We start from the raw sequence: 27,138 nt of genomic DNA, 5'->3' as shown, positions 1-27,138 counted from the left end.
AAGCAACTACTTTTATAGCCTCACAGGACCACCTGTGTGAGCTTAAGTAATAAAAGTTGCACTAAAAAAGGGAAAAAGAAAAATAGGAAGCGAGAAGAGACAGGACAGACACAAGAGGGAAGAGGAGAGTTCTAAGATTTATTTTGTAGATGCAAAAACATTGTGCAATTTGTAAACAGCTCTACTTATTTAGTGGTTTCTCACCAAAGCAAGAGATAGTGTTCCAGGACTCCAGCCACTCTGCAAAGCCTACTAACTTAGAAAAGGAACAATCAAGTCAACAGGAAACACCAAACATAACAATTCAGTTGTATTCAAAAGAAACTCACCCCATTATTAACATCACACTTTTAAGATATGCAGGTGTTCTGTTCTGAACTGTTTCTTCATTTCCCACCTGCCCTGGTAGGGTAGGCATGACCTCACAGAGCACAGCAGACATGATATTTTCTAGATTCAGAGATCTAGAACACAATCACAATGTACCAGCTGAGTAATTACATGTGAAGTCTGATCCTATAAGCTGTTAGCCAGACATTCCCTGGGAGTGACTCCATGGGCTTTGAATGATCCCACTAGTTGTGTAAAGCTGTCTTCACAAGACCAGAGGCTGGTCCTGCCAAGAGATGCATGCCCAACAGGGCCTCCTTCCTCTGTTATTACAGTGGAGATCAAAGACTGAACAGAACAGTGCTGCACTGCTTCACATGCAGGGGGACAACATTCACCTTCCTCCCATGCCAACGCAGTATTTTAATGCTGACAGCGTGTCTCAGGTGATAAATTAAAAAGCTTTTAAATTCTACACCTATCTCTCTGGTTTAACTTCTTGTCAATTTAAAGCAAAATAACTCTCCTTTTATGGTATGTTACAATGGGTTTCTGCAATAGATGGCTTCCATAAGAATTCAGATATAATGGCCTTCATCAAGCTGATTATGTGAAAATTCATTTTTTTCCATATACTTGCCAAGCAATTAGAATTTTGTGGACATTGAAAATCTACATATGCTCCAGCTCTTAATAGGACCACCATAGTGGTGACCACCACAGTCTACTTTTCTACTTACAAAACAGACCAAACAAGACAACAGTGTTGGTACAAACTTGTATGTTGAAAAAAAAAAGAAAAGGCCCATGTGAAATATCTCAGAAGTCAGTGATATTTGCATCAAAGAAACCTCAACAACATGAAAGCAACAACTGGAAATTGAAGCTACCCATCACCTTTATGAGCAGCTGAAAAACCCTCTTATTTATATATACACTGAGCTTTCAAAATTTGTAGCAACTAAATTCAGTTTTAAGTTGGGATAACACTGACAGTCAATCCTGAGTTCAGCTGAAGTGGTTGCATTTCTAACATCAAATTAACTACAAAATTAGAATCTCAAAAGCCACAATTCAGAACTGCCTCAGTTAACTTTCCTCCCACTTAGATGGGCCAAGAATGTTTTTATTTTTTTAGAATAAAAACAGAGCACCAGAAAAGACACCAAGTCATAACTTTCAAAGTATTCATTTTATAGGTCTGTCCACCAGCTGCTATGAATACTAAAGTTGATAAGGTATAATACTCTTTATTCACATTTAAATTTGTGAGTTTGCAAGACCCGCACTCAATATTACATTATGTTCATACAACAGAAAAATAAGACTACATTTGTTGCTTTATGTCCACTAGATCTCTAAACAAGAGGATTTCATTATTTTGCATTCAAATCTATACCACCTTTTAAAAAAGTATTAATAAAGCCTAATAAGTACAGAAAAATTATTTCACACTCTCACAGCATCATTCAACTGTGATAAATACTCTATTTCATAGATTTGTTTTGCTTGCTTGTCTCCAGTAACCAAAGTTGTATCAAATTCTCTTGTAAATTTGATGAGTTCTTGAAACCTGAAATACCTGAGTCTTTGAAGATATTAAAATACTTCAAGGATTAAGCTTTAATTATATTTATTACCTGTTACACAGGCAAAATCCTCCAAGTTTTGTATTTTAGCTTTACTCTTAATAAAGCACAAAGGGTCAGCTGCAAAACAGATTTCTGGAAATCTCACAGTCAATGGGCCTCAAGTTACACTTCACTGTAGGCTTTATGCAAACAAGAAGGGGGAAAAAAGAGGCTAGAGGGGAAGAGAATAATGGTGAAATGAAGTCTAGAAACTGAAGTGACTGACAATCTCTGAATAGAGTACATTGTTTCTATTTTCTTATGTTTGCATTTAGCAACTGGAATAAAATGAAAACAAATGCATCTCACCAACAGCAGTACTTACTATCTACTGATATTGAAATGTGGATTATCAAAGACAACTGTTTAAAATACTATAAACCTATCAATGTGACTGCATTTTAAAACATGTTTTGCAGATCTCTGATTTTTTTCCTCACTACAGACTATTCTTTCACAGATTACCATTCATTTATACAACAACCTAAATCAAAAGTGTAAATTTTATTTTTACCAAAAATAATGCCAAAAAAAGGGTTTGCTTTGTTTTTTGTGGTGACAGGCTATGTTCATTGGATTTGTTTGCTGATTGTCTTGGGTTTTTCAAAAAAAACCCTAAACTACCAATTTTTAGAAGAACCATATAAAAATCATACATTCAAAGTATGAAAATGTGAAAGAAAAGTTACAAGAAAAAAAAATCTCATGAGCACTGTCATACTTAAATATTTGGCACATGGTCTGGTTTCCAAACAAATCTGAAAACCTGTATTAGGCTTCTGGAAAGAAAAGCTTTATTTAAAGAACAACAAACCACACACCCATCCCAGTTCCAAAAAGTATGCCTACCACGAAAAGACTTAAAGCAGACTCAAGGGAAAAAAAACAACCATAGTGGGAAGATGATGAGCTTTTTGGGAGTTTTGATTTGAAAGAAGCCCCTCTTCTCTCAAAGACGTCACTCAAAGCTGATCTACTCAGATCTGCAAGTCAAAAATTCCTTCTGAAGGTCTTAAGGTATTTAAGGACTATTTAAGTCATATTTTAATTCTACTCAGAGATATGTTCAAATTTATGAAATTATATACTCCTGGAGGGATCCTGAAATGCCATCCTACAGCTTTTCTCCAGGAAAAACTGACAAAGGGTTTGAAATCCCTCTGATAAAGGAAAAGTCCTTTATCTGTCTCATCATGTGCTAAGCTTGAGGAAAGAACATGAGATTTCTTTACTGCAAGAAAGAGGCATTGCCATTGTAGCTTCCTAAGAGCACATACTATTTAAAAGTGAATAATAATACTTAATTAAAAGCCACCTGGGAAGTTGAGCAAAAAAATGTCATCTACATTTGGAGACAGCTCATATGATGAAAAAGCATCAGCTCAGCTTAGCAGGAGCAGAGTATTTCTGGATATACACTGGAGCCAAGCTTTTTGGGTAGTTAGCAACTACTAACAAGAAGAGTATCAAGACACATTAGCTTTTTTCTGCTCTCCCATCTCACCAGCAAAGATAGGACAGTCATTTTGTGATGGCATAGAGGATATGCACAAATGACAAAAATTACCTAGGCCAGAACTGCAGGATAAATATCCTGGAAAACCTTGAGATTGAAGTAAACATTCCAGCCAAGGTCAAATTCCTTAAAACACAAAAAACTTACCTTTCCTCATGCCTGTGAACTGCACACACTTTAACAACAGAAGACAAAGAAAATGCCAGAATCAATTACTTCAGCTTTGAATTATGTCAGCTCCAAAATATTCTTCTGTTTCATTACAATTTTAATAAATGAACAACCTTAGTCCTGAACTTGAGAAGTAACTGAGGATACTATTACAAATATAAAATTGGCAATAAAATCAACTTTAGCTGAATCTAACTTAGTAATACCACATTCAGTGTCACATTCCCTGCCTCATCAGTTTAAAAGCAGGACTTTCATTTTTCTGTCCAAAACCTTTAAAATCCTATTTTCATACCATTTTTCTGCATCCCATTAAAAACCCCACACATAGCAAGAGAAAAAGCCCACCCACACCACAAAACCCCAAACCAATCACTATCTGGTGGGAATGCAGAAGAGGTTGACTCTAAACAGACAAAACTGAAAGGAGCTGTGAAAGCAGAGGATGCAACAGCTCCACAGTTTTGACCTTTAGAAGGACCCAGCTTTTCAGCAAACATGAATTCTTTTGTATTGGAGGTGAAATGGCAAATATTTCCTGTTATTAAGGAAGGTTTTGGATTACCTTCTCCTCACTCAAATACAAGACTTCTGATAGCTAACCACAATGACAATAAAAAGACTGTTAAGACTATCCTGAAGCTGTACTTAAAAGCAGATCACATTTCTATTGGGAAGAACAATAACACTGCATACATGGCCATCACAAAAACTGCATTAAGCTTTTTTGATGGTGCAAACAATTTCAGGGCTTTGACAGCTAGGAATTATTCCTTCCCTAATTTCAGATATAAAACCAACAACCATGGAACATGAAAACTAATGACCTGCTGCTTTAAAGGTGAAGATATCCGGAAATAAAGACCAAAACTTAACCCTTTGGTGCCATCACAACCAGAGCTCTCACAAATATCCCAGGCTTACAATACAGCTTTCCTGTCAGCTTAGATTGGAAAGAGTCACCAGAATTTTTTAACAAGGCTTTGAATCACAGGTTTTGTCTTTGGCACTTTTCATTGATGATTTCACAAGTGCAGAGTTTTGTTCCTTTATTCCCTCCATACCATGTTTTCAGCTTCAGTGGTAGTAGAGGATGCCATCTGGTATGCTATCATTCAAAGCAAGAGGTAGCTTTTAAGCAACCAAACAAATTTTTGTGTAGTTCAGTGCAAAACCTGATGTTGATGTTACATGCACAGAGCCCATTAAAAAAACCACAGATAAGACGCAAAACAACATGGCTCTTCAGTTTAATATGAAATCTGATACTTTACATGGGTAGTCAGGTTCAAATTACTATTTTGTAGCCGAATTTGAGTATGCAGTTATAATGCACAGGCTGTTCCATCAAAACACCTTATTTGATCATTCCTTTACAGTTTAACTACCACTAGTCACTAAAACAGAAGAAATAGTCTGAATCTACAAGATACTCCTCACTCTGACCCCAATCTAGCAATGCACTGAAGCAGCAGCTGATCTTTCAGCACAGAGTCCCTCTGAAGAGTTTCCTGACCAGGATCAAAGAACTCACATCATGTCCAACATAAGAGAATCAGCTCCTGTCTAGCAAGTCATGCGTGAGAGTCACACCTGAAACATGAATCAGCTCCCTGATACTGAGTATGGTTAACTGATGAGCAAGTTTAATGCGCAATCACAGGAAAGAGAGGTCAATAAGACCTTTGAGAAGTCACCTAGGTCATACCTTCAGCAATGACATCACTAACCACCATCAACTATAAAAATCACACAGAGGAGAAAATAACCCACACCATATAATGACATCAATAGCAACCACAGGCAGCAAGAAATGGGAAAACAGCACAAAAGGTAATTAAACTGGTATAAGGAAGCAGGAGAAACAAAAACTAAAGAAGATGGGAAAATAAAAAGATGGTGTCCTAGTTTCTAGAGTAATACTTCATAGAAGACATAGTTTAGCCTAACATCAAAAGGCAGCTTTAACTCAAAAATTTGTGGATTAGTTATTTGTAACTCAAGCTAATTGCACATGGCATGCCCTGTGAACAAGAGATAATTAAACACATTAAGTGACAACAATTGAATTCTAAGAATACACTTGATCCCCTTGAGGCCCAATTTTCTCTGTTTTAATCCTGCTCACTTATTTCCACTTAAATAATAGCTTTGCTTGCCTCTGGCTGAGCAAAGTTCAGGATTACACCACTAATTAACTAGTGGCACTGGGATTTCTAGGCCTACACAAAGTAGTGAAGACTTAAGTTGAGCAAGTGCCCTAGAAACTCTGCTATGCCACTGATTTTTACTCCTTTGGAACAGGAATTACTTTCTTGGTTCACCTGTGGTAGGTTACATATTTTCAAAGATTACATAGCACCAGTCAATGCAAGAACTCGAACTTGGAGAGAAAGCTCCCTATATTATGAAAGCCTCTGCAAGATAATCTTAATTGTATGAATTCCTACTTGTATGGACTGATTCTGAGAACTTACACACAGCCCACTTGCAAATTTTTAAGCCAAATTCTTCATTAATGTCTCCACTGACTGCAAACTTAGATCTCTATGAACTTAACTGCAGCAAATCTGCCTTTGCAGAATGATATGACCAAAGGGAGCCTAAATGAAAGGGAACTGGCTATTACATGCAATTCATCTTTTCTGAGTAGAAAAAACCCCTGAGCTTCCCAAAGACTTTATCTTGATTTGAAGCTGAATATTTAAAACACCGAAAACCCACTGTAATTGAAAATACCTTCTTAGCACATATGACACCTATAATATTACAACATTCACCTTGTTGTCATTAAAATGTTCAGCCTGTTGTCATTTGACTTTGACCTAATTGAACAGTCCTGGAATAAAAAACACTTCTATGGCAACTCTCACATCTCACTGTACAAAGAGACACATGATAGAATGCATCTTTGGGAAACTGAGCGGGAATTTTGAAACCTACCCCTTTTAGTCTTCAAAAGTGATTACTCTTCTTCCTGTAGGCATTCTTTTTTTTTCCAGAAGGTACCAAAGGGTTTTTTTCTGATTAAACTGAAGACAGCAAGTAACCACTTTTAAGAAAATCTATTTAAAACTTTTTAGTATAAAAGTTAGAGTGGAGTACTGTGTGCATCATGACATAAGAACTAAAAACTGTTTCAATAGCTAAAAAAACCCCTAACTCTTGTAGCATATTTCAAGTGTTTCCAACTGTCCTATACCTTCAGACTATTAGCAGTTTCCAAAACAGCTGACGGAAAATTAAACCCCACCTGGACACATTTTGTAGGGCATATTACAGGTTCCCTAAAACACTTTACCATTTCACATAAAAGAAAGAACATATTTATTATGCTCTCTGCAGCTAAATTACTACACAAGTAAATTATTTTATTTGTGCCTTCTCAAGACAATGATACTTTTTGACAGTGACATTTAAGTGTTCTGCATTCATCTTACAGAGCTGGAGATCACTCAAATTGAATCGAAATTTCTTTGATAGGTGAAATAGGCCTGCAAGCAACTACTATTTTTGAAATATTTCCATTTTGTCAAGGTTAATTTGTGTTGGTTTGTGAGTTTTTTTTCCCCTAGGAATATTATTGCTAGATGCTATTGTTCCATTATGATCAACTGACACTGAGTATCTAGAAAGAGTTTTAGATATTTTAAAAGGACATTATCAACTGAATCTCTTGATAAATACACATTTTAAAAAGAGGACACACAGTCATGAGAGCTTGATTTAAGTGCTATTTTATAAGTAAACCTGAATGAGGCAAATTAGGTTAGCAAAAAACATCAATTGCAAAACCTCTTTATTTATCTTAAAGTATTTTACTACTGGAAAAAAAAATTACTCTGTTTTGCCTTTAATCCCCCAAACTTCTTTATTTAAACTGAAGTTTACAAAGTATTAGCTGTAAGTTTCTGCACTGCATACTTGGAAATGTGCAGTTCTCTGGGCAGCTCACAGACAGAGGGAAACACCCCTTCCTGACCATAAAAGGTCTGAGTGCATGTTCTCAAGCGGAAAATGTGTGGGATCTTATTTACAAACGTATAAATACATGCCATTCCTTTGCGCTCACAGGCACACTTGAAAGCGAGCCAGAAAAGGAAGTACTAGCAACTTGATCTGAGATTTCTATTACATTTTGTCTGGCAGGGCACCATTTCAGCCTGTATTTTCATAAATGTCTAATTATTGCAGTGAATAAGGTCAGAAAGTGTTGCCCAAATATGAATTGCAGTTTTCATATGACCCCCAACACCTTTACACCGTCCTAAGAAAGAGGCAGGAGAGCTGGGGAAAAGGCTGAAGAGATCAGCACTGGATCCAGCGGCAAGCAAGAAATGAATGTCACAGCAAGCAGCGTTTCCCTTGGGAAGGGTTTCCAGCAGACAAGAGCCCCTGGCAAGCAGCGTGGCTCTGGCACCGTCCCCAGGGCCACCTGGCCCAGCTCTTAGCACTGCCCACCAAGAACCAGCCTTGGTTCACTACAGGCTTCCCTTCACAGGGTCACCCAAATTTCAGCAGAGCATGCATTAGGCTGTTCATGATCGCAGAATTCATTCGTTCTCCCAAAATCCATTAGAGAGAAAAAAACTAAAACAAATAATAGTTCAGTTGCTAGGCTCTAAGTATAAAAGGCAATTTTGGAAATTATTCTTCTAAATTATCTCAAAATAAATTATAAATAATTTTCCAGCGTAAATTTAAAGGTGACTTTCAATTTGACAATTTAAACAAAATAGTGCCATGTCATTTTCTAGAACTGCAGATTTTAAAAATACTACTAGAAAATAAGCACCTAGTTCTTATCTTGTCATCTCTATCTGATGAGGTTAGGGAGGATTATCATTTGAGTAGGTGTTATTGCTCCCATGCATAAGAACTGGAACTTCGGAGCACAGAACAAACCAGAAGAACACAAGTTCTCTAATAATTTATTTTTCTAAGAATATTTTTTTATTTTAGTTGCAGTCAAAAGCCCCATTCCTAAATGCAGAATGGCATCCAAATGTTGACTAAAGCGAAAATTGAAAGATAGTTAGGTGAAGCATCTAAAATATGCTTTTCTAAAATATGTTTTTCTTCATGTAAGAAACCCTAGAAAACATTCTGTTTAAAGAGGAAAGGGGAATGGAAATCAATCACTATTCACACACAAGGTAGACAAAGGTGGGGCTACCTCATGAGAGAAACTCAATAGTAAACAAATAAAATTCTAGTCTAAAATAGGGCAAGGAACAGGATGGGCGATCAGCAACTCATTTGCAATATCTTAATATCACTGGCCACACTGAAGAACCAGCTTACTCCCAGGGGAAGGTTCTCCTTCAAACCAGTATCTAAAATAATCAGCAAAGACTAAAAAACCCCAAACCCCTAAGTCTCTGCTCCTCTTAGGCAGAGGAATAATATAGGAGGAATAGGTTCTGGCCATGAAGATTTACAAATGAAAAAAATGTCTACGAGAAGAAAGCCAAGGCCAAAACAAACAGAACACCACTTGACACCACAACCTAACACTAGGAAAGAACACTTGAGAAAGTTTACTTTCCATTTTTACAGTCACCACCTGATTTACAGCATCTTTTACCCATATTAACAATGATATACTTGAAGTGGAACATTGAAATGTCTTGATCCTGTGAAATTTATAGCTTTGACTCATTGCAGTCTCTATCACTTCCAGATCTGAGTGCTACACAAAGCAATTTCTGATCATCTTTCCCATGTGCAGAGCTGCTGTTTGTCCTACTAGGACAGGACTACATGTCTGAGAGGAAAACCTGATGATTAGGAACTTGAGGCAAAAGCATGAAAAACTAGAAAAAACACTGTTACTGTGTAAATCCAGGGTCTTCTCATATCTTGAATACTGCTTCCCAGTATTTTTTGATACTTGAAATACCAGAAGATACATACTTTTTGTGCATTTTTGCACATATGTGTGCATATTTGCTACAAGCAAGCACACAAACACTGTGCAGGAGAACAAGGCTTGGAGCACCTACTAGCTCAGATTCCACAATAGCTGATCAAACCCAAAAATCATGGGCAAAACCAAAGACCAAGATGATACTGAATAAAATGATCCAGCAGTGTGCATGAAATAATCAAAATAAGATATTTACCAGTTATGTGGTTAAGTTTTCTCATTAGAAACTGTAAATAGAAAAAGTTTTCAAGACATAAAAGTCCCTTGGGCTACAAAACACCCAAATTCTGCCTGCAGCTTATGAAAATTTCTGACTCCTTCAACACTGGAAGGCAGGAGAATAGTCCAGGGAATCATTGTTACATTCCTTACTGGGTGTTGTCAAGCAGAACACACTGAGCCAACAATACCTTTCATTTGGCCTGGAATGGCTACTGTTACCTTCTAGAACTTTCTCAGGGAATTGCATTGGCACACTGGTTTCATTAGTAGCGCTTTCTTTTAATCTACACTCTTGAGATCACAGCATTATACGTAACCTTATCTTTTCCTTTTGTCCTAATTACCAGTTGATGATATTCAAAATTCACATATTATTCCATATCTTTAATTACCTTGCCTTGCCTACCTTTAATAAAATTGTTTCATCTCAAATACAAAGCACTTCTTTTTGAATACAATCAACAATATTTTTTCTTGAATTCTCCTCAACCTAATAATTATATAAGCTACCTACCACTAAGTTTTACTTCTTTAAAAATATCCATATTTACAAGGTAAACTAATAATTCTTATTTAATTTTTTTCTTGGTAAATAGGAGTCATGTCTGACTGAACTTTGCAATTTTTCTGCCCATAATTCTGTTCCATTTCTCTTCTCTTTCTCAAAGATTTTAGTTCAGTTTTCAACCCTGATTCCTACAATCCCCCCAAGTTAAAAATGAAATTTAACAAATCTACTATTTAGATTAATTAAGAAATTTAGATTAACAAATTTACTATTTACATCTTCCATGTAAATGTCTCAAAAATACTAAAAACAGATCCAAAGTTGTATAAAGCTGGGCAGCAGAACAGCAACTACATTCTTAACAGATGCAAATGGTAGATAAGAACCTCAAAGTATTTAACAAAAGGTTGCTCTAATTACAGACATTATTGTAGAGTAAGAAAATTTAGTGTTTACAAAGGAATTTATGGGGACCAAAAGCAATTCTGCAGTTTCATTTTGGCCAAAACAGTGTGCTAACCTGAAGCAAGTGATAGGGGATGTCAGTCACTGTCTCAACCCTCCAGCATGAATGGGGGGAGAGAAAGGCAAAAACATAACAAACCAAGCAACAAAACTCTCACAAACAATTAAAGAAGAGCCTTCACATCCCCTCCACTACCAAAATAGATGAAGACCAGCAGAGCCTTCAAACCCTCCTCATCTAACACTCTGTATTTCTTTGAAAGCCCGCTCAGGTAGTAGCTAAACCTAATTTCAACTAAGATACGAGAACAGAACCTCAGCCTTGTGTTTTCAGCTGCTAACTGCTCATGCTTTGTTACTACATGAATGATGCCATCATTCCAAGAAATACAACAGATGTGTTACACACAGAGACTGTCATTAAATGAAGTCCCTGGCAACATTTTTGCCTCAAGGCAGTAATAAAAAGTCTTCATGATCCTGGAAGATTTCTGCAAGTGCTTCAACAAAGATGTTGACACTACCTAAAGCCTAATACACAGCTACAGCTTGAAAAGTGTATATTTGAATTGCATATGAATACAATTGTAGGAAGTGACACCTTCATCATTAGATAACCGTCTGAAGAGAGATCTAGATGGTAAAATTCTAAAGCAAATTCTGTGAAAGCTATGAAAAGAAAACAGAATTATTCATAACCTCAGAAATTAACAACATATAAATACTTTACCTTAAAAAAGACAAGTAAATATCTGAAGCTATTTAGAGAGTTATTTTCTGGACACAATCCTTTTAAATGTAATATTGCTTATTTAAACTGGTATTTGTAAATAGAAGTTTGATGAAGTAGGGAAAATATTGCACCTATAACCAATATACCAGATACTCTATCAATAAAGGAATAAAATTCAGAGAAGCTGAATTTATGCAGCAGGCTTCAGTTGTGGAGCTGAAGAAAATTCCAGAGCAGGAAAAATTCTGAGAACAAGGGTACCCACCTTAAAAACAAAACACAGACCTTTCATTTTCAGAGAATGAAAGTAGTTTCTTTGAATTAGATCTTGTTTGGTTACAGACATTCTTAAAATCTGTATAGTATTACTACTTTTGCCTTGCTACTGTCACTACTTTTTAAACACAATTTATGGAACTGCAAAAGATAGCATCTTAGCAGCATCTCCTACTCTACTGAAGAGAAAGCATTTATTCCCATTACCTGGCTAAAAACCATCAATATCTTTCATGAAAAACATCTAGAGAAAAATTATTTACCAGATATAGTATTTTAGTAGGTGTCCTTTTTTTTGTAAACCGTCTTTCTTATGGTCCTTCTCTACTGTTTGCTACCAAAGGTAGCAGCAACATAAACACCTTGGCCCTTTGAGCAAATAATCCCATTGTGTTTATGGGGCATTCTTTGTTATCAAGTCATCTTGAACAGAAGGACTGATGACTTTTTGTTTTGTTCAGTCTTCTGGAACTGCACCCCAGAGAACTCCTGTAGGATACAAGATCTTTCCTTCTAGCCCTTTCTAACTGAGACAAAGCAGATGCCAGCTGAGCACTCAATACCCAATGCCCACCATTATAACTCTTATTTCTGCTAAAGGTGGTTCCAGAGGCTCCAGGGCTATTCACAGGCAGAGAAATTACCAAAGTTCCTCTTCCTGCTGTTTTCCCCATCCATATATAAATACACATTTCTAATCAAAATGTTTTTGCCAGGTGCAAGATGCTGACCTTTCTCATCAAAAAGCAACCCTCTCACCACCGTCTGGTTTGCACACCTTTTCATTAGGGCTCAGTTTCTTTTAAAAAACTTCCAAAACACACACAACCAAAAACACACACCAAAATAAAAAAAAAAAAAACACCTAAAGAAGGGAAGCCCTGGATGCAATTTTATTTATTCTCAGAAGCATTCCAGGCATTATGAAATCATTTGTTTAAAAAAGTGTCAGGAATAACAAAAAAAAAACGTTGCAGTGAATCTATATTGGCACCAAGGTACCACTGAGCACTTGGTTACATTCCATCCTCTGAGTTTCCGGATCAAGTTCCATGTGGCAACATAAGCACATGCCAGAAAAGTAAATATATTGATAATTTTCAGAGAGACCTAGGATTTCCTATTGCCATGAGTCTTCATTTTTAAAATGCTTTGGTCTTGATTTTTAGAAGTATTATAATTTCCTCTTGTTTAAAATAATGACAAGTATTGGTACAAAGCCATCCCTGAAAGCCACACTTACCGGCCACACAGAAGACAAGCAATTTGAAAGGCCATGTCTGATATCTTAATTTTGGTGCGCCAGAAAAAAAAAAAACACAGGAAAATAAAGATAGATAAAAAGCCTAAGCATCTGCTACTTTCTCTGTAGTTCATCGGACATATAAATGCTTACATGACACTGAAAAAATTGTAACAGCTGAAACAAAGTTTCTCTCTTCACTCCCTGTGATGAGAGTGCTGATTACCTACATGTTTAAAGCACCACCCCCATACACACCCTGTTTTGGGGAACAGTCCATTAAAAAGAGCTATCAATAATGCTGAGGACAAACCAAGCCAGTATATTGCAGTGTTTATCAACTGATCACTGTCTTTGCTGTTTACAGCTTCATGTCCTATACCAGTAAAAATCTTCCAAACACCTCTTTTAAATACCTCTACCTGATGGAAAAATCAGGTAATAATCTAGAAGTATCAAATAAATTCCTCATGCTCAACAGGATGAAAAAAATAATTCACCCTGTTCAGTAATCATCAAAGAAGAGCTACTGTGCTGGAGCCCTTTTGTTCATTCTTCTACTACATAAAGGCAGAAAAGATACAGAGAAAAATAATTTCCATGCAGTGTTGTCACAGCATCTTGGTTTCTTCTCTTGTTAACTTTCACTACAGACTTCTTTCACAGTTCTGTCTTTACCTCTCAACATATATCATTTCCTTATGCTTTAAGGCACTTGATGTTGCTCAACTATTCTGCAAACTGCAAAATAGAGCATTCCTCCCTTGCCACAGAGGCAGAAGCATGGGGGGTTTTGTTACAGTTTTTATCAAATTTTTAACAAGAGCATAGATATTCTTATCTGTCCATTAGCATTTTACTGTAAATGGAGTAGAGATCCTGTTGTTCAGCATACAGCTTGGATTAGTTTACTGAGTATAAGAAAAGAAAAAAAAAAGAAAATATAACTATTTTCTTTAATATAGCTATAAAGGAAAATAAAACTCAAAATATGAAAGCATGATTAGCTTTTATCTTTCTAATACTATTTTACATAAATAAACTTTATTACACTTTAACCATTATTAGTTGGGATTTTTTTCAAATAAGAAGTAATTCAGATACAGTCAATGATTTTTATAGCTAGACAGGCACAGCCACCATAGCAAACACGAACACCATTGCTGAGTTTTATTTCACATTTAATGGACACAATCAAAAATCTGAAAAAGAAGTCATCAAGATGTTTCCCTTTTCCAGGCTTTGAATTAAAGACAAGGTCTTGATCTTGCTAATGTGCATCATGTATTTTTTTCCTTCTAACTAGATCAAATCACTTCCCAACTTCAATGGAATTCCTCACTCAAGGTCAAGTCCTTTTGTGTATCTTAGGGAGCAAATCCACAATACATCTTTGCATCTTTTACATCTATCCAATCCAAAGTACTGTCAGTGGGGGAGTTCAGGGATTAGAGCTAGTCAGCTGGTAACACACTATTTAAAAAATAAGTACACACACTTAGTACACCTAATAAATTGCTGGTAGATATAATAGCATACTTTATAGCAATTAGCAATTTCAGAACTGCTTTTATGTTAAGGATTTGACTAAAGCAGGGACAAAAATTAATATTTTTGATAACAGCTTGCTTTTATTTAAGTATGTTACAAGCTATCTTTTAGAGTAGACTTTGAGCTTGAAAGTAATGAATATTCAGCAAAACAATGGAAAGATGTAAGTGAGAAAAACCAGCTACCTCTGAAAATAATTATATTTTAGTTGAATCGGAAGTCTTAAATCAGCCAAGGGATTGCAGTAGAGACAGCAATAAAAAATTGTTTTTAATAAATTAGTTATTAATAAATACATGATCATGCACTTGAAAAATTAAAAAAAAAACCAAACACTAAAGCCAAACAAAAAAACTTCTACCTATTAAAAAGTTCTTTTTGAAGATCCTAGAGTAGGGCTAAGGAATCAGGACTGAGAAACAAATAGCTCCTACATTCTGTACTCAGTAGCAACATCTGGGTACACACAAATTCCAAAACTAGATGCTGTGAACCCTCTGCAGCCACACATTACCCCTCCGTGGAGCAGAGAGCTCAATGTGCAGCTTGGCTGTGGCTGATGATACACATGTTCAACAGCCACTATTGTCTGGAATTAAATTATTTTAAGAACAGTTGACATGCAGAAGAACAGAGAAGATTCCATTCTTCCCAAACCCAGAAAGATGAAAATAAAAAGTAAATATTTTCACATTACCCAGCATTAGTTGATCTCCATGTAAACATAAAAGATTACTATTTAAACTCTACGTAATTTATTGAATGTTTTAGGACTTATTAACACACTGATAGCCCACCTTAAATTCATTCAAAATACTTTTAGCTCCAATAGTCACCATTCCTTCCCCAAGCCAACTTGAAACAAGAGGTTCTCGGACTCTTGCTGTCTTTCAAACTACAGAGTTTTCATTTCATTTCTTTTAATTATGTTAAAAGCAATAACAATTTGGAAACATTTCACTGCTACTTCATTGGGTGTTACCACTACACCAACCTCCACATGCATCTTGACAAATGAGGCCCATCAGAGTTTTGTAAGATTCTTGCTGATAAGGCAGGCACACGCTTTAGAAACATGTTTATCTTTCTGCTTGACAACTATACAAAACCATCTTTTTCCCCACAAGCAATATGAAAACTTTGCAAACCAGGCAGGTATTTAAGCAACAGAGCTCTCTTTACTGTCATACTCTGCTGAGGTGTGGCATTCTTGAGGTGTTAGGTAATATCAAAGACAATCTCAGTAGTCTCTCTGCAAATGAAAATTATTGAACTCAAACTCTATGCCAGCACTACACACATACCAGTTTTTGCAGGTACTGACAGCAGGTACAGAATAAAGATTCCCAGGGAAGAAACAAAAGTCAAAAAAAAGGCTGTTCTCCGCATCTTATGCCAATCTTTATAAAGGCTCTTAGGCAGATAGGTAAGTATTGCTGAAGGACTCAACTGTCACAAATTCAATCTCCATTTCAAAAGGAACTCAAGGCTGCATTAGCACTACAGGCAAGTACTTTGGGACTTCTCAAAAGTACTCATACAGCAAGTACTGTGAGAAATATAGTGAGTGCTTACTCACTTATAGCAAACATTTTTAGAGTATTTTCAGACTTTTATTTCAGTAGTTTCAGACTCCAGTCTGCCTATAAAATAGGCAGTGCACCTTAGGCCTGGAATTTTTTGAATGACCCAAAGAAAGCAAGGCCATCAAGAGTCTTTAGCCATATTTTAAAACAATAGGCAAGGTCAAATCCAACTGTTTAATGTCCTTTTATAGAGATCATGTTTGTTTTGGAGCCATTACTTGTTAGCTGCCAGTTAAGAGGTTTTACCTCCCGTTCAGATCCATCATACTTTCACAAGCAACAGAAATGTTGGTAGGTATGAACCTCCCTGTATAACAACAGACCAACTAAGTAGTAAGACTAAGTAGATGGAAGCCTTAAAATAGTAAGATATTTACTTTTGAAACACGAATTGTCAATAACATACATATAAACCTTTTACACCGAACACTGTCTGATGCAACATTAATTCAAATCATTTTCTGAAGGACTTCTTCAAATGCTGCATAACCACACATACACATTTTCCAGGTAAGAACTGTTAGTGTCACAGGCACACTATCAAGCACAAGAGACATACATCAACAGTTCATTATTTAGCACTGTACATACACATAGGGAGCTTCACCCATGTACAGTTAATTACTACTAACTCTGGACTTGTGCTTAGCAAAGTTATTTTCTTTCTGAAATGATCTGCAGCTTTGAGTGCATGAAGAGTTATGAAAGGTAACTGAAGTTGCTTTGGGAGCCAGAGAGCAAGCTCATCTCATGAGAAGCACCCCATAGTAGCTTGCACCAATATCCCTCCCCCAAATGTGAGAAAATAGTCCATCCTTAGGCTTATAATTATATCAAAACAAATAAATGACCCACAGAATGCATGTTAAGTTGCAGTTATCACATTTTTCACTCCTCTCCAACAAGTGATAAAATCAGAAGGGCCTTGTGAGGTGACACACCATGGATAAGACGCTCAGTGCTTCAATGAGATATGACACGTTTCTGTGACTAACACAGCTTAGCTTGGATCACAGACAGTGCTGTTCTGGGCAAACTTATTTATACTGACAGAGCAGAGAGCCAAAATGGTTGCTTTGTAATTAGTTCAGGCATGTTTGAATCCAGAAGGGAAACTCTTTTAGTTGATTTTCCCTGGGAATACTACAAAGTTCCACTACGGCTTCACAGTGTAACCATGAAGATTAAGAAAGGCTCCCCATTCACCTAGAGAAATAACAAATCACAGTACTGAATTGTTCTCCTACATCTTGGCTTTACTCTGAATGCACTGAAATGTTTGAAAACACTTTTTCTGAAAATTTGTCATCTGTAGAGTCAAAGGCATTCCTGGCAGAAAAAGAAAATCTTGTTGAGGGCAAAATTCAGTCAGGAAGACTGTAAAAACCTAATCCACACCTTTGAATTTGGACTGAATATCCATCACTTAAATATCTTGTAAATGACCCAATTTGTTTACATGGCTCTGTAGCTTTTTATGACTTTTCCATAAAGAAGTTATTACATCCATTCCTTTTATTTTGTTTTAGAGCATTTGAATGAGCCCCAGAACCACAAGCAAGAGAAACAGATTCTCTGCAGATGGAAGTGGCCTCATATAACTCTCCACTACCGGTGGAATAGTCAGAACAACACTTCCAGTTTGGAAATGCCATACCTTCATATACAGCAAAAGAATTTCCTGAGCCATATGTCTTTTTTAATGTTTAACTATTGCAGAAAATGAGAGCTGGTTTCCTTGTCAATCCAAAGAGGAACTCAGAGCCCCTAGGACTGATGCCTTGGATTGTTTGGAACAAGGGTCAGCACAGCTGGGTGGTTACACAGAGAATTACACTGGGGGAGAAAAAGTAATAAAATAGAAAATATAATCAAACTTAGATATTCTAGCTGCTATCATACAATAGCTCATTCAATGAAGCTTCCTAGATAACAGATTAGTAAAAGATGGGGCAACTGAGTTTTGTGAAAAAGATTAACAAAGATAACAACTGAAACAAGTGATACTGTGCATTTGTTCAGAAATAAGTACCTCTCCCAGCCAGGTCACTTTCCCACTTCATGTGGGAAAAAATGCTGAAAAGAGGCATAGAGAAGTTAGGAGCAACAGATTGACAGGGAAGGTGTGCTAAGAGCATCTCCAAAATCATTTTTCCAGTGTAAACTACTCTTCAAATGCAACATTCCCTAGTATTTTACAAACAGAGAAACTTACAACTTTGCTGATATGTGCCAAGCTGAATAATGGTTTGAAGATGTAGAATATTGAAACTATGAAAAGGGCACCTCTCCTTTACCTTTTACTGTTTGAACCTAGTTTGAAGCCCCTTTATCCCTTGATTACAGAGCCAATTCCCTAATTAACTGCAGCATCTAACTCCTTGCCCCCCCCACCTTCTTACCTGATTTATTGCCAATTCCTAATAAGAATACTACAGCAGCAGCAATGTAAAAGTGAATTAACTGTAGAGAAAACACAAGAATCATTGTTTCCTCTTCCCAAGACAACCTTTGCTTTTTCTGAGAAAGATAGATTAAGGTTCCAAGAAAAGCCAGATACAGGTGATAAGGGATCCAGCAGCCAAAATTATCACTGGCTATGCCAGACATGTGCTGAAACTAGGAAGACCTCTCCTGCTTTCTTTTAGTAGTAATGTTGTATCCAGGGAACATGTTAAGATACCTACCCAACCAACAGCACTGCTCATCTAGTAAAACCAATCCCTAAAAAAATAAAACCAAAGACTTTTAATTCCAGTCATAATGCATGACCAAAGGAAAGCCCTGCCCTGCCTGCCTTTACCAAGTTTTATTCAGGATCAGTGGTACCCTCCACTTCATGGGGAGAAATCAGCACAGCAGTGATCAAACTAAGCCATGCCTGCACGCTGTTTTAATGCAGTTAATAACCAATTTTAACTAATTCAATGAGAAATTTCAGTGTTTTGGGCTTTTAGGGAGGTAGGAACAGAAGTGACCTTCAGCCTAGAAGAATCTCCTTAAAACCCCCATGTTTATAATGATACTTTGAATGAATTTGCCACAAAATGGCAAGTTTAATGAATAATTTATGAGGATTAATTCACTAAAAGGCACATTGCCAAAGGAAAAAAAGGTGTTATTGATTATTCCCTTGCAAATCTCATTCTCAGTAGTACAAAAGTATGCCACTTCACGGGAAATAACCTTTGAAAATTTTCTTATTATGTTTCTCTTTCTACCTGTGCTGTATTAAAGAGAGTTAAATTGATATCCTCTTTCCCCAGCTCCAAATACCTGCACGTAAAAATGGCGGAAAGAAAATAAAACTCCAAAAACAAAAGCAGAGACCATCACTGTGAAGATTCTCACTGCAGAGTTAACCTGCATAGTCTTAAATTAGCTGAGAGAATGAGAATAATAATCCAGTGGCTCAAAGAGACTTAGCAAAACAGCTGAGGAGTTTTTAACTTCAGCTGCAGTCAGCTCACATGAGGGTCTGGTCAGCAAAGGTGAGAGCACATTGCCATGGCTTGGGGGTGGCACAAACTCACAGCACTTGTGGCAAGAAGCCAAGCAGGCTCTGAGCCCAGGGCAAACATTAGGTCATGCCTGTGCAGGGAGAACACCAAAAGTCCAATGCTGAGGGCATGCTCAGCAAAGATGGAATAGCTGGAAGAAAACTAATTAAGATCAGAAAAAAACCAGCACTTGCAAACCCTAATGCAGAAGGCTCGTAGGAGATCAAGGAATTAGCTGGGCTTTGTCCTTTTTTTATACTAGTTTTTTAATAGTTCCCATACTCTCTGTGTGTAAGACTTTCTCCCAGAGCATCGAGAGTCCTGCCTTTTGTCACCCAGCCAAACAACTGCTATGGAAACTGAATAAGTTATGGAAATGTAGTGAGTTATTATTGCACACGTGCTTTGTAAAGATGAGGTACCTTCACACATAAGAAGACTTCTTAGTATGCTCTAGAATCATGAAATTAAGCACAAATAGCCCAATGTAACACTGAAGATTTCTTTGAAAAATCTCTGTAGAATAATGCCAAGAAGAGGTGATCAGAAGACAGATGAACGAAAAGGCTAGGACATCTATGGAACAAATTTTCCAGGCATTGTCACCTTAAAATAAGATCCTACAGGCTAAGAAAGCCCCTTCAAAAAACCAATTGATATTTTAGCTTCACAATAACACATTATGAATTTTCACTTACCTAATTAAATAAAAGCATTTCACATTCAACACAAGCTGAAAAAGTTCTTCCCAAAAGGGAATGACAGGGCTGAAAAAGTCTTAACATGCAATTCATTTCTCAGAAAATTTGAAACAACAAAGCACTCATACAGACACTTAAGTGTTACTAAAATAACTATGTTTCTATGTGTAAGCTCTATTTCCTTTCTGTTCCAGTAACTATTTCTAAGTCACACTGGTTTCTTCTAAAAGACTACATCCTGTACAGGCCAATTCTTAAGATGCTTACACACCAAGAAGTGCATTTCCCATGGCATGCACTTTGGGACTAGAAAGCAAAGGCAGGGCTCTCAAAGCTAAGAGCTATCTATAAAGCAATTGAAGAGGCTCATTTCCAATAAGGGAAGTGGGCTTGCTCAGCACATCCTCTTTCTAGTAACCAGGAACTGCCAGACATAGCAAAAACCAAAAGCAGCAACCACCCAGCAGAGACAGAAACCCCCAAACCACTGCTATAATTCACAACCACTGCTGTATGATGTTAATCAGTACTTTGCTATTACATGTCAACTATGTAATAATTAAGACTCAACGGATCTGGAAAAAGCTCTAAGATATAAAAGACATTATGTTTATAGGAAGACAAAGTTGAACATAAGCTCTTTGGCAATACAGCTGTCCCCGACTCAAGGTATGCCTCATGTTTCTTCTCCATTATAAAATTCTGACTGACAGACAAAGTAAAAACCCCCCAAAAAACATGACAAAGCATTGAAGTCCAACTTAGAAAGTTAATAAGAACTAGTTAAGCAAAAATAAGTTTTGACACTAAATTCCATTCAAGACTCCATTTTACACTAAATTCCATTCCAACCCTAAAGAAATATATGGATAGGTTGGAATGACTAGATATTTTGAGACAAGGAGTAAAAAGTCTGTGCTTTTAAAACCCTTACAGAAGAAACTGAGAGAAGCAACAGGCCTAAGGAGAAGTCCCAAGCATCACTCTGCTGAATGGCAAACAATACGCCAGAAGTCAACTACAAACACTAAAATACCCGTTTTAAAAACTTTCTTCCTCTGCAATTAGTTGTTGTGTTGAACAGCTTCTCTAATTTGCCACAATCTTCTGCTTAAAGTCACAAGAGGATGTGCTGTAATTCAATAATTTCCAGGAAAACAGCTTTAAAACATTTCAAAACAAGCCCTAGACTAGGCAGAAATAGATTTGACTTGAAAAAAATTGCATTGCTATCAAGTTTCCCTTTAGATGACACAGCTTATCTATTATTCTTCCTTATCTTCTCAAAACTAAGACAATTTTTGCCAGCCAGCAGTAGTCAATAGGCTGTGCTGGCACTCTTCACTTCAACATGAGCCAGTGGAAATGGCATCAAACCATGATAAAGTATCCTCAGTTATAAGAGAAAACTTTGGAGTCAAATTTTATTTCTGCTTTCAAGCAAAAGGACTGACACTCCTGTCTGTAAGGATTCAATGTGCTGCATCACTTGGACATCCACACATTTTCCTGATGTTCAGCCCAAGGTAAAGGAACTTAATCAGAATGCCTTTGTTGCGATGCTGTCCCGCTCCCTGAATTAACTGGGAGTTCTCTCTGTTCACAGACAAATCAGGGAATCCTCTCTGTGGTTCAGAGCAGGCGTGGCAGGCCACACACACATCGAGGTGATGAGAGAATCCTCCTCTGGCACTTCAGCTCCTCACTCACTTCCAGCTGCATCCACCAACTTTTCCCAAGGATGGCCTGAAATATGCAAGTTTCAAACACTGTCTCAAGGACATGCTTTTGGGTTTGGTTTTTTTTAAGCTACATGAATCTTTCCCATTTCAGAAGATTTAAGAAATAGATTATGAAGTGTTCAGTTAGTGAAACTTATTATTATGGGTTTCCATTCATGTGAAAGAAGAAGAAAACCAACCTAATTCCTTTTGAGATCTGTGAAAAGGCAGATCATGACTGACACATTACCTGTGCTACAGAATTTGCAGAAATCAAGTGCTTCAGTTTTGTAAGATGTGCTTCAGCAACTCTATTTACTGCAGTTCATTCATACTTGAAACTGACTGCAGGAAAATCAGTCCTGGTGAGTTTCTAACTGACCTCAGGTTCTCGGCCTTCTGAAGTCATTCAGTACCACACTTGAAACGTACACACCACAAACTGTACACATTATTGCTTATGGCATCCAACAGCAGTTTTTACATTATTTTCTATAGATACTTTCATATTTCTCATAGAAAATATAACAGCTGATAGCTTAGCAAAATTACTTTAAACAATTATTGCATCTTGTTCTAAGGCAGCTAAGAAAATAGATCTAAGATTCTCCTGCCATCTCATGTTGTAATCAAATCCAGATCAAGCTAATAACATCACATAAGCAGGTGCACTCAAGACTAACAGGGTTAAGTCACTAGAATTAAGTCATTCCCAGTACTCAACCTACCAATAGCCCCTTCAGACATTTCTGAAGCTACAGAAAGACTATGAAATATTATGTCAAAAACAGGATTCAAAAGTAAATAGAAATGAAGAAACTAGAAGTTAACCATCCAATTAATTAAATTTAATATACGACATTCAGTTTTGTGATTTAAAAGAAATTGAGCATTCAAATTTTCTTGATTCTTTTCTTCAATATGGAAAATTTGTAGTAAATACCTCAAAGAGCCATAAGAGAAATGATAAAGCCACCTAAGTATGAAAAACCCTCCAAAGCATAATCTGACAAAGAATTGTAGAAATTAAATCCACCCAGATAAACGGGAGCCCTCACTACATGCACCATTTGCTACTACTTTACTTTCCAGAAAATTGTTAGCATAAACTTCTTTGATCCTCCAGATGATTATTTATTGAGTGGAATAAAATAAAAACATGAAATATAAATAAGAGTTTTTGACAGAAATCACATAAAATCCCTTGCTGTCAAGCAGAGTTACCAATAAAACCTGTTAAAAGAAAATCTCAGTATAGCAGAGGGCAGGCAAATAAAAACATGGAGGTAGTTTTTAGTGGTTTCAAATGGAGCTACATTGACCCCACAACAACCAACACAGTGAATTTCCAGGAGGTACCAGCAAAACTCTGTGTTCTAAAATATTTAATTTACAATTGCAAAAAAAATATTTATACTAGGAAATTGCCTCCAAAATAATATTCACTATGCAGCAAAACCAAGAGAGCTTCTTATGCAAACCATTAGTAAATGAGTCAAATCGCAATTTTGAAGTGAATATAATTCAGCTATTAAATAAGTAAATATTAGTTAATCCTTAAGCACATGCTTTATCCTTTGAAACACAAGCAGTCCCACTGAATTAATAACTGGTCACAGGCATCTTCAGCATCACCTTGAAGCAATAGCTATAGCACCCTTGTGTGCAGCTGAGTAACACTGTAATCCATGCCACTCCACTTGGCCACTTAACAGTTTTACAAGTTGAGGACAGAATTTTTATTTGTAGACTGTGTGAGTAAAAAAATCTCCCTTTCTCCTGACCAGAGACTATTTGGCACATGAGCAGCAATATCTCATTCTCATACTCCAGGGAGTTTTAACCTGCCTCTAGCTAAAAGCTATACAATCTTTAGATTGCAGCAGAGTGTAAAAATCACTCTAATTAAATCAAGTAAGAACTGGTTGGACTAGTGTTACTGATCCCCCAAATAATTAAAATCAGTTAAGAAAAGTCAGAGGTTGGTACTTAGCTATACCTAAACTTATGCTAATTTCTTTAAGTAATTTTTGCAATTCAACAAGTATTAGGCAAACTTAAAGTAAGCTACAAGAGGAATCTGGACAGTTCTGAGTATAAACTACCACTTAATACAGTTTCAGGGCAGTTTTTTTTTTAACAAAATTTCCCCTGGCTTTGCAGTTGTTCTAAGACACAGTGAGTGTATCTTAGAGCATGCCAAATTTCATTGCAAATCAGTTGAAGCCTGACTTAAGGCAGCTGCATTTCTGATATATGTGAAGAGAATCTAGCTTGCACTGTCACATGTACTTACACCTATTTACACCAGTTTTGCTTCTGTGCTGTATGATCTACCTTTTACACTGTTGTGCTCCCATTGTTGCACCCTGGAGGCCTTTCAGGGCCCAGCTGCATTATCCTGGAATCCTGGAACAAACCTTTTAGAGGAGACTGACAGCATAGCAGGTTTCTTGCCAGTCCTGACAAAGTTAAAGCAAAGCAATGACAATATTCGGTGTGTTGATAAGCTCCATATGCATACCATGCAAATTTAAGAGAAGGCAGCATAACAGCACGAGACATTGGTATATAATTGCCAAGCCCACTTTGTCACAAACTGGTGCCCTAAAGCCTCTAAACACCAGGTAGGATAGGAAGGGGTAGAAAGTGAGTGATTTCTCACACAGAGCAGATAATTTCCTGTACTGTGCACAAAGTCTGATTGGTTTCCTGTCAGAATAGCCCAGTCTCTAAGTCTTTTGATCACTTTCCTTTGGCCCTTCACAGTTGCTCTGATTAGAGATTGATCCCCACGCTGCTCTTTGATCAGCAGCTCCGGCAGTCTGCAGGTGCCATATATCATCACATTAACAGGCCACAGAAGTATTAATCTCCCCCTTTTAAATTTTAGTGCACTGCATATTCTACCCACTCAAAGAACACTTGCAGAGGTCTCTGAAAATTTGCTTTCTATTAGAAGATATAACATAGAATACTTTTATCTGGGGAGTCCCAAGTTCAAAGTTAAGAGAATTGAATTAGCCTCGAATCTGTGTTTCTGCTTTATTTCATTACAGTTCAGAGAGTTTTGAGAGTTCCCAGCTTGGCCTTTTGTGTTGGTTTGTGCCCAGGGAGAAAGCTTGTTCTAGCTGACATGCTAAGTACTAAATTTTTCAAACACACCCCCCACCCCGTACATTAAACACCAGGGTTTCCACGAATGTATGCAAACAGCCTTAATTTTAGGTATTCTACAGTAAGTGTGGTTTCATGCAGTATATAACGTTACAGTTTGTAAAGTATTCTTTAAAATGACTTCATAATAGCAGATCAAGAGGAAAGGCGCTTAAAAATCTGAATAATGTAAATCATATGGAGTTCAGAGGCTAAGCAAATTACACACCCCGAAGCTGCCCTTGCTGTATGAAAGGAGTCTTTCTCCAGCTCTGCGCAGCCCCAGCCCAGGGGAACTTGCATTTGAGAGTTTTCTAAACATTTCAGGTACACTTGAAAGTTGAAAGTAATTCTCATTTCCTATGCAGGATTAGCTCGTTTCCAGCCCGTACAAAACACCACTCATTCACTCACAGACACAAAAACCCACCCCCCGAGAGCGAAGCATTGGGGGTACAAAGGTGCGCGGGTCGTTGCTGTGTTTAGGTTGCTGTTTTTCAGTTTGTTTGGTTTTTTAGCAGGGCGAAGCGGTGGACGGGAAGGGGGCACGTTTTGCACCTCAAGCACCGCAGAAGAGGGAGCCGCCGGGCTCCCCCCGCGGCCGCCGAGCCGCTGCCCTTTTACCCGGGGCCGGCGGGCAGAGCCGCGCTGCCCCCAAGCCCGCCGCCCCGAGGAGGAGAGGAGCCGGGAGGAGACGAGAGGAGCCCGGAGGAGAGGGAGCTCAGCTCAGCTCCGCTCCGCGCCGGCCAGGCGCCCGCCCCCGCCCTGCCCCGGGCTGTGCAGCGGCGGGCGCTGCGGCTCCTTACCGTTCTGCTCCTTGGCGCCGGAGAAGGCGAACTTGCTGCTGAGGTCGGACTCGGCGACGGCCCCCTGCCTCCGGCCGGCCAGGGCAGATGTCAGCAGGAGCAGCCCGAGGAGGAGCATTGGGCCGGCGGGGCGAGGGGCTCCAGCACAGCAGGCACTGGCGGCGCGGCACCGAGGCCCGGGCGTCTCTCAGCAGCGCCCGGCGCGGGCTGCGCCGCTGGGGAGAAGGCAGCACTGAGCCTGCTCTGGCAGCGTGGAATTGCAGGGTAGTTTCCACATAATCCCATCCAAAACTTTTTCCTAGAGCCCTTTTCTGTGTCTCCAGGTTTTGTTTTCCTTTGGCTTTTTTTACCCCCTCTCTCTTAAAAAGAAAAAAAAAAAAAAAAAAAAAGGATCAAAGGAAAATCTGGACCCAGACCAACTTCCCAAGGACTAAACAATCCGTGGCCGTGGCGGGCGGGGGTCGGAGGAGCCGGGGCCGGCGCGGAGGAGCGCGCACCTGTCAGCCAGCAGCGGGGGCGGGCGGGGGGCGGGCAGCCCGCGCTCTCGCTCCAGCGCTGCCCTCCTCGCCCGCAGCTCGGCACCAGCGCTGCCAGCCCGGGCCCTGCCTGCCGGCTCCCCCTTCCTCCCTCCTTCCCTCCCACGCCCGCCGTCCCATCACGGCGAGGGCGGCACCTGGCGCGGCCGTTGACGCCCCGGGAAGTTGTCGGTGGGAAGAAGGAGCCGGCGGGCGGCCCCGCCGCTGCCCCTCTGCAGCGGCCAAGTGGCGGCGCAACAGGTGCTGGGACGGGAACCGGGGCAGGGGCTCCCCCAGCCCCGTGTGCCCAACCAAGGGGGCTCCCTCCGCCGTGCCCCAAGAAGGACCCGAGGTCCCCGCGGTCCGAAGACAGTTTGTGCGTTTGGCAGTCAGGGAGAGATGCTGACTTTCCCGTATTTGTTCACTGGGATGTTATTATGGTAATTGGGTTTGTACTTGAAAACTTGGTGCTTGGTTAAACATTTCGTCTAAAGGATGCCCTTGGTAGTGGGAACTAAAACACTGAGAGGGGTTTTTTAAAAGTCTCTGAATACTTTTTTTTTTTCTTTGCTTGTTTG

General features: G+C 38.4%; 1 protein-coding gene across 1 annotated transcript in view; it reads right to left on the bottom strand.

The window, feature by feature from the left end:
* PDGFC (platelet derived growth factor C) overlaps positions 1-26,512 on the bottom strand; it is a 122,136-nt gene extending 95,624 nt beyond the window's left edge. The window contains exon 1 of the mRNA XM_064710786.1: positions 26,046-26,512. Within this exon, the coding sequence (XP_064566856.1) occupies positions 26,046-26,163 (118 nt within the window). The 5' untranslated portion in view covers positions 26,164-26,512. The remainder of the gene's footprint in view (positions 1-26,045) is intronic.
* Positions 26,513-27,138: the final 626 nt, after the last annotated feature.

This window comes from Zonotrichia leucophrys, chromosome 4 (assembly GCF_028769735.1).
Source record: "Zonotrichia leucophrys gambelii isolate GWCS_2022_RI chromosome 4, RI_Zleu_2.0, whole genome shotgun sequence".
NCBI lineage: Eukaryota > Metazoa > Chordata > Aves > Passeriformes > Passerellidae > Zonotrichia > Zonotrichia leucophrys.
The sequence above is the reverse complement of the archived record's forward strand: the minus strand, read 5'-3'. Positions and strand labels throughout refer to the sequence as shown.